General features: G+C 41.3%; 1 protein-coding gene across 6 annotated transcripts in view; it reads left to right on the plus strand.

Annotated features, from left to right (window-relative positions):
• Positions 1-4: 4 nt before the first annotated feature.
• asap1b (ArfGAP with SH3 domain, ankyrin repeat and PH domain 1b) overlaps positions 5-13,122 on the plus strand; it is an 80,621-nt gene continuing 67,503 nt past the window's right edge. For all 6 annotated transcript variants that reach the window (XM_042220976.1, XM_042220979.1, XM_042220978.1 and 3 more), the window contains exon 1: positions 5-756. In XM_042220976.1, the coding sequence (XP_042076910.1) occupies positions 631-756 (126 nt within the window). In that variant the 5' untranslated portion in view covers positions 5-630. The remainder of the gene's footprint in view (positions 757-13,122) is intronic.

A 13,122-nucleotide genomic window follows, 5' to 3' on the forward strand; every position in this document is an offset into this window, starting at 1 on the left:
CAGCGCAAGCTTGACAGCGCTTCTGAGCAGCTCCGAGCGCAGGAGAGAGTGGCAGTGAATGTGTCTGCGGCAGCGTTTAGCTTTTAAAAAACCCTTAAACTACGACAGAAGAAAACGGGACCAAAGTACCAGACGAACTCGGCAGACCGTGGACTATGATAAAATTTAAACCGAGCCTGGTAACGTCGCGCGGTTTTGACGACAAGCGGCTTTTTGCACATCTGTAGAGCATAATGAGGGCATCCGCTATTCTTTACGCCGCTTTTCCCTCCGTGGTTTAGTTAGACGCAGAGTGACACTATTTATAAATGTGTCGCTTTTAGACATCTTCTCGCTTTAAATACACATCGAGAGGGGGACCCAGCCTGCAAATATTTGGTAAATTCCCTCCTGCCGTGGGCCCTTGGGGAACAGTGAAGTCATTTGAGAAGTCACAGGAGAAGAAGACACGTCTTAATCATCTCGATAGTTTAACGCAGTTTTGCAGGGGAAAAATCGGCTTAGCCTTTCCATCGGCCGTACAGTCCCCCCATCGTGCTTTCTATCTATTTTTAAATCTTACATGGTTTTGTCTTTCTGAGCATTCATCGCCAACCCTCCTGTGGGCATTTACCCCCTCACAGTTAAAGGATGCCGGATCAAATATCGGTGTCCGAGTTTCTCTCGGAGACAACAGAGGATTACAATTCCCCGACAACATCCAGCTTCACCACCCGAATGCAGAGCTGCAGGAATACAGTGAATGTGCTGGAGGAGGTAAGGCCACGGTGTGAGCCTGTTGAGGATGGATGGATAATTACAGCCACACAGACTGTAATATTATTGTTGTTGTTATTTAATAAAGAATGATACTAATGAGGCGAAATGCACCATCTCTGAACGGGGATGCATTTTTATAGAGCCAAGGCTGCATGCAATCCACCTTAAATTCCGCTGGTAATGTTTGAAAGCTTTTAAAATCCCTTCAGACCTCCAGATGCATTAATATGCGCAGAGGAAAGAGGAAAATAATTGCACCTGTTGCCCCTAAAGTGCACCTATTTCAGCCTAAGACCTGATGCAAAATAGTGTGTTATCTCGCTTGATATGAAGAGTAAGAATAGACGGGGTGGATGGCTTTGCTGGAATAGAAAGATGTGCATTCAGGCCTGCAGCTCACTGTGTTCACTATTACATAACTCAAGGCTTTAGAGCATGCTGCCAGGCTGTAGCAGAGAAAACCCTTTTCCTAGTATTCAGATCTGGATTCTGTGTTATTCCTCATTCCTTGCTGTCACACAGGCCCAGCACACTGATTTGTATCTCCAAAAAAAAAAAAGCAGAAAACGTTTGCAGGGGAAACACACCCAAAGTCACACGCTGTGATGCTGTGTCACCTCTGATCATGCAGGAAGAGGTGTAATCAGGTCAGGCAGGTGAGCTGTGAAGTGTTTGCCTCCCTTCTTCCTGCCATGATTAAATTGAGCATCAAACCAGGGGAGCGAACACCTTCACCGCCGTCCATTAATGCTAAAATGTGACCTCATTTCCCGCTTTGAAGCACATTTAGCTGCAGACGTGAATGACTCCAGGCTTGCAGGAGCGTTCAGTGTGATACCAGCTTTCCATTTAGGATGAAAATGAGCCGGCTGGTGAGTGTGGAGGAGAAAGCACAGGCCCAGTCCCCTTGCTCCAATATACAAAATCGCATATAAAAGCACACAATCTGTGCCATCTGTCATGTCTTCTTCTACAGCTTTATCATATCGTAACAATAGGAAATCTACCAAAACAGAGCCGGGCTCGTGTTTATTCTCAACCTGGAGCCGTCTCTCAGTCTGCTGACTGTAACAAGAAGGCTCGCATCATGAATCACCTCTCTGGCTCTGTGCCTCTGAACTGAGAGACTGCAGCAGCACAAACGAAAAACATCTGTTAGAGAGGGCCGCCATGTGCGCTGGGCTTCAGTAGCCGCTCTGGAATTTTTTTTTCTTTTCTTTTGCATCGAGATCACATGACAGAGGAAGAACCGTTAAACTGGCACCAAAGAGCGAGCGACATGCTTTTCAGTGTTTTAAACAATGGCGAGATGCGCCTGAAACATTCCTGGCAGAGAAAACGAGCCTGGCGGGTCACTCAGATTGGGATACACCCATCAGGCTGTGGCAGACACAGGGAGCAGACAGCCAGCTTAAAGCCCTGAATACTTCTAGATTCATGTCTGTTTTATTGAATTAGCAACCCTGTTTGATCCCTGCAGAGTCTTGCAGGGACTCCCTTGCATCATGCACAGAAAACCGCCTTCAGCTTCACTGTGCCTGAAGAGGAGTTTGTTTAAAATGCTCTGGAGCTTTTGTCCTCAATTCAAAGCATTCAGCCCTCTTTTTCTCCAAGTCATTTCCTTGGTATGTTGACATGGTGAATTATGCAAAGGTACGGCGTGAATATTTAATATTGTAACCTGAGGGGGTGAGTTGACCCCACAGGAGAGTTGTCACTCTCTGTGTGCTTCCATTGAGTCATCTGGAGGTGCAAAGAAGAAGGGGGGGTTGCCGCAGCATCATATCGTCTTAATTCAACACCACATGTCAATAATTGATCAGCACGTAGTGACACACAAGTATTCGTGACTCATGGACCTCCACCCCAGAAATTTTCTCTCCCTGTGGCCGCAGCAGATCACTCGTAGATGTTTACTGTTTACATTTGGATCAGTGCAGAAATGTGGAAAACAATGGGAAGTCAGATGTTGAGATAAAGTTTTAAAAATAACCTTCTTGGCTCGCTGTCTCAGCTGCTTGAGACACAGAGGATGGGGGGGCATTGTGTGCGTTTGGTGTGTGGGTGGCAGACCGGAAACAGGCTGATGTGTCTGGCTTTTATTTTGCGGTCATTGTTGGTGCAAAGCGGTTATTGCTGTGTTGTTTTTGTTGTTTGAGCAGTGTTTCCCAGAAAGCATTTGGCAGTCGAACAGTGTGGGGATGAGTTTTTTTTTCTTTCTTCTTTTTGGCTGTTTAAGTTTGATCACTCATTTCAATTTCTTATCAGCTGCAACTGCCTATTAACTTGAAATATTGTCGGGGCAAATCATTTGGCTGGAAAAACATCAGGAAATTGTGAAAAATGGCCACTGTGATGTTTTCCAGTATCCTGTTTTGTCTGACCAGCAGTGAGAAACCCCCAAAAATATTGAGATTCCTTTTTTTTTGGTTTTTTTTTTTTTTAAGGATGTCCTCAAATGTTTACGTGATTTACGTAGAGACAGGTTAGCAACCACTGGTTGGTATGGAAAAAATTTTCCCCAACTGGTTGCCGAGTGGTTTCTAGGTGAATTTGTACAGTTGGCTTATAAATTTGTGGATCAGGTAACCTATGTCAAGCCTCAGTTGCGCAGGCCCAGACACAAGCCGAGAACCACAACCAGTCACAAGGGAAAAATGTTCCCTGGCTGATTTTGATTGGTTGCTGGCAGTTGTCAGGTGATATTGCTTGCAGTACATGGTATATGGTGCTGCAACAAAAACCTTGTGATATCTTTGGTCACCCATGGTCTGAAAGTGGAGATTGTTCACCTTCAAATTAAAATTTGGACCTTTTCAAAAAGGTTTCTGTTTGTGATGTGCATCACACTTTCAGTACAGCTCAGCAAAAAGTTCTTGAGTGTTTTTTGTTGTTTATTTTCCAAAGCAAAGGTTATTTGTATTTATTAATTTTCTTATGATTGTGATTATTATTTTATTTTTTTAGGATGTCCATGATTTAAAAAAAAAAAAAAAAAGACCAATGTCAACGCTCATTCTGTGTAAATCTGGTTCAGAGTTGGGCCTTTGTAACCCTCGTGCAACCTTAGATTGCCAGTCCAGTTATTTATATAGCACCAATTCACAACAGGCGTTGCCTCAAGATGCTTTATATTTCAAGGCATAGACCCTACAATATAAAAGGGAAAACCCCAGCAATCAGAATCCTCTACTAGCGAGAGTAGCTGTGGTAACTGTGAGGAGGAAGAACTCACTTTTAAAAGGAAGAGACCTTTGGCAGAACCAGTTTCAGTGAAGGGCAGCTATCTACTGGCACCAGATGGGGTAAAACTAAAACAAACCCAAGCAGAATACATAAAAGTGAAGCACAGAAAATAAAATGTTTGTTGTAACAGGTTTCCCCCGGCTTTTATCGTGACTCAGCCAATGGGAATGTAGCATGGAGACAAAGAATAGAGCTCCAAAATCCATCCCCTCAGTCAGTAGGTATCACGATGCAGTCTTTTTTTTAGTGCAGTTTAGTTTAGTAAGACTCGAGTCTCACTCTGTGAATTGTAAGATTACTAAAAATCACACACCACCAACAACTAGCAATGAAAGTGTTCATCAGTGCGGCTCAACAATCAGTGTAAACCTTGTGATAATGTGCGGATGGGTGTGTCTAAAAGTTTTCTCCATACACAGCAAAAAAATGAAAGAACAAACCAAATAACTCGACTCCCTAAAAATACCACGGCACAGATTGTTCAGCAGCAGAGAGCAGCAAACCTGACATTTGCTTATATAAAAATGCGGCAGCTTATTGCTCCTGCTTTGTCATACCCTCTCTGATGTAAGTTAATATTAGCAGCGGGCACTTGTTATTCCCTTGAGGGGCCTTGTATTGTCTCTACCCCACAGATGGCACTTTGCGTCACTGGGTTTGCTCTCCTAAAACCACAGAGAGCCGCAGCAGCGATACAAGGGAAACCCTCACTGCATAGGCATTCCTTTGAGCATGCCTCTCACACCACATCACATGGGCTTGACCAGAAAAATGTTGACTTTTCACAGTCCCTCTATTCAAGCATGGCTGGGCTTGACCTAATGGGCAGGGGCCTTTTATACTTTTACTTTTATATAACAGCCTTTTCAGGCGCAGCATTTTAACCTCGAAGACACAGGTTCTGATGTTATCCAACGTTTGAAAGAAGAAAGAAATAAATGAATGGGGAGTTTTATTCCAAACCACTGCGTATGTATATTGGAATGAAAATCATTGCCTGGAGTCGTCACTCATCAGTGTGCGAGTCGCATATTGTTTTCTTTTTGCTAGAAACAGACTTAACATTCCTGCCATTCCTTTACAGCTCCTCTCTCTATTTACAGAAAGACATTTTATATGACACTTGACTCAGTTTTCGGATCTCTCAGAGATTCCCTGTGGAGTATATATATATTTTTCTTTTACCTATTGATGCAACAGAATAATATATTTTATGCTCAGCTACATGTGTGTTATGAATATCCACGATGGGTGATGGTGAGAGGTCATAAAAGGTTGCAAAACACCAGGGAAAAGGGAAGAGAAGGACAACTGAAGCTGAAAACTGTTTTTAAATTATTTATGCGTTACAAGCAGGCGCAGTCAGACTGAGTGTATTCATTTTTTATTTTCTTTTTTTTTGGCGCAGTGTAGGAGGCCTAGTTGTCACTATTTCTGTTCAGTAGCTCCTGCATTCACTTACTCAGACATAAATCAACGCTAATAATGACAGAGTTCGTGCAGGTCCTTGAGTGGTCTCAAAAGGCAGCGAATTCATTGGCCTAAAAATAAAACCTTAGTTTTTCCTGACACTGACGTTTATATTTTCAATATACAGTTTAAAAAAAAGAGAGAAACGGGATGCTCAGGGCAGGTGCGATATCTGAAAAAGTGAGGATCTTGCAAACTGACCTGAAACTGGAACCATGCAAAAGTGCATGAGACTCGGTGTGTTTTGTGCAGGAAGTGTTTCAAACTATGCACGATGCCATGATGGGAATCGAGGCAAATTAGAGCCTCGATGTTACAGGCTGAAGCTGCCTGCATGTTCCTATAAGACAGCCTACTTTCACCAGTTTATTGGATTAACGCAGATTCTAATCTAACTAGACTTGATATGCCTTTCTTTGTTAATTTGTAAGTCATATATTTACCATGGTAATATATACTATACACAAACACTATCTACAGTGCTAAATTCTTATATTAAATATGGCTAAAGTTTCAAATGGCAAAGTCAACATAGGTACAGGTAATATGAGTGACTATCTTAACACTGTTTCACACAGTTTTTCTATTCTTGGCTCTGTATGATGTCATAGAAAGTGGATATCCATAATTGTAGCAGCAGAAGAAAGCAGTTTTAAGGCGTTGGCGGCCTTAACGGTAGATGAGCTAAAACAGCTGGTTTTGATGGTGGATAAACTAGAAGGCTGCTTAAAAAAGGCCTTGTATGCGGAAAAATAAGGATTGTTTTCAAAATTATAGAGCTACTCTAGTAAATTCCTAAATAAAAAATGTTTGTTGAGATTCTCACAACCACAAGAAACAAACAGCTGGTGTCTCCAAGTGTAACTAATTAATGCTGTTTGATTTTTGTGTTGGTAATAAATTTGATGCGGCATTATTAAAATCTTAAGTATAAAATCTGACTTAAGCTGCAGGAACCTTACTAGTCACAGTCCCACAGTTTCCACCGGCACCCCGCTGGTCAACAGTACCAGCGGTCGCACTGTTAACTGAGCCTCTGCTGATGATCCACATATTTGATTTGGCACATATTTTATGTTGAATTTCCTTCCTGACGCAGCTCTCCAAAAGTGTCTAATTTTTGGCAAATCTAAAGTAAATGTCAGGATTTAATGAATTATAAAAATCGGAGTAATAAAAAAGACCTTAATAAACAATCTTATGTTTTAAAAAAATGCCTTCAGATTGTCCAGTAGACAATGGAAAACACAACAATACCGAATGAATGAATCATCTTTATTATTATTATACATGAAAGTACAATTAAATTTGGTTTGGCTTTCTCTTGAGATAAAAGATATCAATTTGTATTAATTTAATTTATTTATTGTTTGGTAATTATAAATAAATGTAAACTTAACAACTTGACAAATGTTAGTGTTTTAATTAGTCAATTATTTAATTTAGCAAAATAACATATAAGACATATAAGAATAACATAAAAAGAGGAATCAGTAGGCGGAGACCCTTTGAGTCACAGCTACATTACATGAGGTAGGAAATGGATTTAGCATCTCAACCCCTCCTCGATTCACACATTGACATAGTAAAAGTCACTAAGTAAACAACAAAAGTGTACTTGGTCCCAATAAAACATCTGTGGATGTTTAAAGAACATATTTTAAAGAACTCAACTGTGTTTGTTTGTTTGTTTGTTTTTAATGAATCACATAATCATCACGTTGTCATTGAGTTCAGAGCAGGAAGTAAAAGATGCAGCGTTTAACGATTAAAATCCTCAAGCTGTCTGTCTGAAACGCTAACATCACCCGAGGATACAGCCCGGGTGAGACGCCGTCATGTGAGGCTTGAGCCCGTCACATGTGACATCCAGTCCAGCAGCACGGGATCAGCTGCCCCAGCAACACCACAAATAAAAGATTTATTCTCATATATTTGGTCGTTTAGCTTTAGAAAGCGAGTTGGCAGCTTCCACCCACATTCAGAAACAACCCAGTAGACTTTGATCAGCAGTTTATCTGAAAGCCACTTTTATTTGTCTCAGTGTGCTGCAGCTTCTTTTACTTTTTTACTCAGCGTTCAATATTTCAAAAGGAGGAGACAAGTTTTTACTACTTGGCTTTACATAACAAAACGGAGTGCCGGCTGTTTAAGGCTGCTTTCTGCAACATTTGCAGCCAGTGAGCACAGCAGTGTCACATTCAGTTATTACTGAAGTTATGGCTTTTTATTCATCATTTGTCCCCTGTGTCACCAAACCCAATGAATCACACGGTCTGAGAGAATGGCAGCATTTTTCATCTCTTGGCACCGTTTCTCACATGACATCTCGTTCCAGTTAAACCTCGCTATTTCAAAGTGGATGCTTCCAGGATTCTCAGTTCGCAGTAAAAGCCCTGGTATTCCTCAGCTGCATTTCCCAGAGATGAGAGTGTAATATAAAAGTGTTTAGAAAGATCTGTAAACTGTAAGAAGCAAACCTTGCAGGTTTTTGTGTAGAAATATTGCAGAGTTACAGTTATAAATACAGTCATATTACAGCTCTTAAAACTGTAAGCTCTGGATTTATTCTAGAGCTTTCTATTCTAGCTTTCTATTCTATTCTATGCTTTGTCTAATGCTTTGTGCTACCCAATATTCCTGTAAAGCTCGTCTTCTCTTCTTTCCGAAACTGCTTTAATTTTGTTTCTAGCGCAAGAGGTCGCAGAGTTACATTCATTTAACGAGCACTTGTATGATTTTTTTAAAAATAAAAAATATTAAGGACTCCTCCCTAAAGTCTACTTTCTTCTGATTGGTCAATTTCTGGGCGCTTTTAGAGGGGTAGCACCAGATGCTTGCGAGCTGCCTGTATCTTATAAGGCTGCCGTGTTTGTACCAGGTGTTTTGTAATAACTGACAAGCTAATAGAAGCTTTTTCTGTGAAAGTAGAAAAATTACATGAATCGTCAAAGACATGCATGAGTAATTGATTAATTTGCGAACCTTAATTGACTGTAGGTGTGAATGTGAGCATGAATGGTTGTCTCTCTGTGTTAGCCCTGTGACAGATTGGACGACCAGTCCAGGGTGTACGCTGGCTCTCGCTCTATGACAGCTATCCGGTTGTTCAGTGATGACGCGACGAATCCTACTTCCGGGTCTAAAGTAGTCTGCGTTTAATATGGCTTTTGTGTTGTTAACATGTTTAATGTTATGTATTTTCTTCTATTTGATCTCAAAAAGCTCCTAAAACAGTCAGTGATCCCTGTTGACCTCCCTCGGCTTTTATTACCGCTAATCATTTATTTAAGCTCAGTTTTTAAAACCTTAGGATGTAACTACAGCTCAGCCCATGCAGCAGTATATGAATGACTAACCTCGTATTGTGGATGGATTATCTCAGTTGTTCTCCTGGCTGAAGTTTGGTGCTTTTACAGCATCCTGCCAGGCGATTACATTCGTTTCTGACCACCGAGAAAACTCACGTTAACTTTTAACGAGTGGGAAAAAAAGTTAGCTTGTTTATATTATGCTAACATAGCTATGTCGCTAGCGGTCACGTAGCACATCATTATATACCAGCTAGCCCAACTTCAGTAACCCTACAAACGTCACTGCTGTTTAGTTTTCTGTCTTCATTTATGCTGGAAGTGATAAGAAAGCTGTACGTTTTAATTTGTTTCCAAAACCCCGCAGTCAGGACATGCTATATTGTATTTAGATAGAAGCTAGCGAGCTAACTCCCTGCTAACTTCTAACTCCTTTAAATGTCATAAATTCTGTTTTCATGGATGCCTGGATGTTAAACTCAATTGTTACACCTGGTAGAGCAGAACGCTGATCATTTTATTAAAGATGAAAGACTTTAGACAGTTTTTCAACTCTCAGTAATGCCACAGTGATCGTTTGATATATGGACCTGCAGCGGAGTTTAGGCCCAGCCACGGCTAGTGACGTCAGACCGAACAACCGGATAACACCCTCCAGCCCTCCTGATGAGTGTGAAGCAGATGAAGGTGGATTATATACGACAGAATAAATGGGTCCCTGTTTAAGCTTATTTTTGCTATTTTTGTTTGCTAACAGATGAGACCAGGACCAAATGCAGCAGTGTCAGATTATGAGCTAAATGTAGATTTTATTTGGGTAAAACTGAACTTGATGAGAGCTTTATTACTATTTTCACCAAGAGGTTTTCAAATTAGGGGTACCTTTTAACATTTGTACCAATACCTGAAAATCAGCACCCAACAGTACCTTTATTTAATACTTTACTCATTTTGAAATAATAAATTCTATTTTTTTTCTTGCAAAGTCTTTACTTCTGAGTTGAAACTTTAATGACAACGAATAGTGAGCTGTAGTGTTAGTCTATTAGTGGTTATGGTTGCATACCAAGGTTTTAGAGGTACTAGCTCACATTACATGTTTGTTTACTGTAAATAACAAGCTGATTAAAAAACTCAAGTGCAGTCAGGGTAAAAATCCAAAGTTTAAACACCCATTTCTCTGACAACAGTTTGTCCATCAAATGAATACTCATCAGATTTAATACCTGAAGAAAATGCCTCACTAAAAGTTTCTTCATCATCATCATCCTTGTGTTCATCTTCTTATCGGTTAATGGTGGATGTTCTAACGTTTGCTCCCTTCTGTGAGTTTTGCTTACAGGCCTTTGTTTCTCTCAGATTAGATGTGTTGCCTTGGCCAGTTTTGTAGTCTGCACTTCAAATGTTGCAGAGAGTGTTGTCTGCGTCGAGTTTTGAAAAGTGTAACCACATCTGAGCTTGCTTTTGGCTCGCCACCACCATTGCCCTACATGTTTGTCATTCTTCAACATGTCGCAGTAGTGATGTGAGGTGGTCCTAAAATTCACCATAGACTGTAGGTGTGAATTAGTACTCGGTAGCACAAAAGTAATTCTGTTTGTACCCTAAAAAGTACAGCTTGGTACTTAACGGTAACCGTAATGGTGCGCTCACGTCGAGTGAATGCATGCAGTTGCATTGGGAACCCATGATTATCCGGCTCTGCCAGTCTTGAGAGCTGGAATCAAGTTACAGTGATGTGTTACCAGAGCTTAGCAAGAAGTCCTACGATTTCGCTCACTTTTTCCCCTCTCCATCTAAAAGTGAGGTTGGATCATTCAGCTCCAGCTGGCCTCAAGCAGAGAGTCCCAGCTGATGGGCTTCAGTGATAAAGTGCATTTTTTTCCCAAAGTTGCAATATTTGAACCCCAAAGAGCTTGCACTACACTATAGAGCCACTGCTTAGGTCTGTACAATCTGATGACCTATTATAACCATCCATTTTCTTAACCACCTATCCAATCAAGAGTCCCAGCTGTCTTAGAGCACTATGGACAGACCACTAGTCTGTGGCAGGGCTAAGATGGCCCATCTCCCTCACATGTACACTTATGAGCAGTTTGCACTCATCCATGTCTTTTGCATGTGAGAGGAAGCTGCAGTACATGGAGAGAACCCACACAGACATGGGGAGAACATGCAAACCCTAGAGTTACAGTGTTAGCATTTGTAGAACTGCTGTTTGTATTTTTTTTGAAGATGTGTAGTGTTTTAGGCTCCAGGAATTCACAGAATGGTGATGGTGAATAAAAAAAAATAAAAAAAGAGCATTTAAAGACGGGGGATGTGCCTTTAAATCTCCCTCTGTAAACCTTGAAGCCATTTTTTAATTTGTTCTGCCTCTGTCACAGCGGGAGGTGAGACTGTGTTGTGTTGCCTGTTTGCTGGCTTGTTTGCGTCTGTAGCTGAAATCTGATAATCGGTCTGTGGGCCACAGCTGTTGGCCTACCTTCCTGCCGCAGCTGCACCGCGTATATCATCAAGGGCTATTAGCTGGCAGCGGATAAGCTGTGGACCAGACTCTCCTCTGGCACTCTGATCCCCCCCCCCGCTTTTCTCCCTGATTTAGACAAAGAAGAGTGGGTCAGTGTTCACATCTGTCTGCAGCCTTCCTCACACGGATGGATGGTGTTAAAGTTCCCCTCCATCGACAGCCATTTTAATCTCAGATGAGGAATGGCATGCGATGAAGGGAGCTAGCTAGCTGCAATACAAGTGCATGAAATGATGATTTACATGATTATTAAATTCTACGTTATTTCTATCACAACAAATCACAACAAAAGTTGCCTCAAGTCTCTTTATATTGTAAGGTAAAGATCCTAGAGTGAAACAGAAAACCCCAACAATTAGATGATCAACTTTGAGTATTTGGCAACAGCGGGAAGGAAAAACTCCCTTTTAGCAGGAAAAAACTAGGCTCAGTGAAGGGAGCTCAGTGTCCTGTTGTGAGACAGGACAAATACACAGGAATTATCTCGGGAATTATCCCAATTTAGGCTTCAGCAGTGGTTGTTTCCAATAACGTTAACTATGTTAATTCTTATTCATAATTAAGTATTTTAAGGTAACGTATTTTGCTTATTTACTGTAACACATTGCTACTCTCAGACCTTGGTGGAGCCGCTTGATTCAACCAACATGTGAAGCAAGAGAGTGAAACTTCCATTCCTTTAAGTCAACTTTCTTCTGATTGGCTGACCCTCACAAAATGAAGGTTTAAAGAGGAGGTGGGTGGGGCTTCTGTGCCAAAGCTGTGTGCTTGGGACGACCATATTAGGGGATAGCTGCTCTTAGTGACATCACATAGACCCCAGAGTGGACTCTCAGCTAATCTTTGTATTCAATGCTAACTTAGCAAATCATACTGGATATATTACTTGCCACAGCCCTCAGTGATATATAATAAATGACGTATTCATGGTGGAACAAAGTTATCATAATCAGGACGGAGGCAGTTGGTGCCATAGATCTGTTAAACAAACCTGGTTTGTTTTAGGTGCATTTAACTTGCACTTTGTTGTTCTTTGGTTATTGGTGACACTGGTTTGCAGCAGTTCTGTCTATCTCTTGTATTTGAGTCTGACAGCTTCCATAAGCACATTAAATTGCACTGTCATATGAAAGGCATCAGTACATTGGATGCACATTGGTATCGGCTTATATCACAGTGTCTGGCAGTAGCCAATCTTAATCTGTTGTGTTACATCAACCTGTTTTTGCTAAACGTTTAAAGAATGTCTCAGTGAAAAGAGAGATGAATAAAAGCAAAAGCAACTTAACATTAACGGCTTTCTTAACTGGAGCATTCCTAATAGACAGTCTGAGCATTCGTCACAAAGCCCTGCTGTGCCTCAGTGGTGTGCGGTCACCCTCTTTGGTTTAGATTAATACAACTAGTCTTTTATTGATTTATTGAAGCCACAGGGGGAAAAATACAGTCTGACACCATCATGTAGTTATAAGCTACACTGGTACTCCGTAGTGACCCTTCGCCTTCTTTTCTCTGATTTTGGTTTGTACTTGTGTTTTAACAGTAACAAAGCTCACACAGATCCTCTTAACATCCTCCCCCTCTTCCTCCTCCTCCTCGCTCTTCGGTTTTCTTCTCCTTCAGTGATTACATCAGCTCAGTGGTAACGCTGTTGTCCTCTAAGACTGGCCTGCAGAACCAGGAGACGGTGTTGTCCTGTGACGGCTGGCTGTCTTGTTGTGGCCTCGGGGATAAACAGTGCATCTCTGTCTGCGAGCTTTCATGGTGTTTGGCCCTGGACTCTCTCTCCTTTGTGTGTGTGTG

This window comes from Haplochromis burtoni, unplaced genomic scaffold (genome assembly GCF_018398535.1).
Source record: "Haplochromis burtoni strain Fernald_Lab_line unplaced genomic scaffold, NCSU_Asbu1 Contig_58, whole genome shotgun sequence".
Lineage (NCBI taxonomy): Eukaryota > Metazoa > Chordata > Actinopteri > Cichliformes > Cichlidae > Haplochromis > Haplochromis burtoni.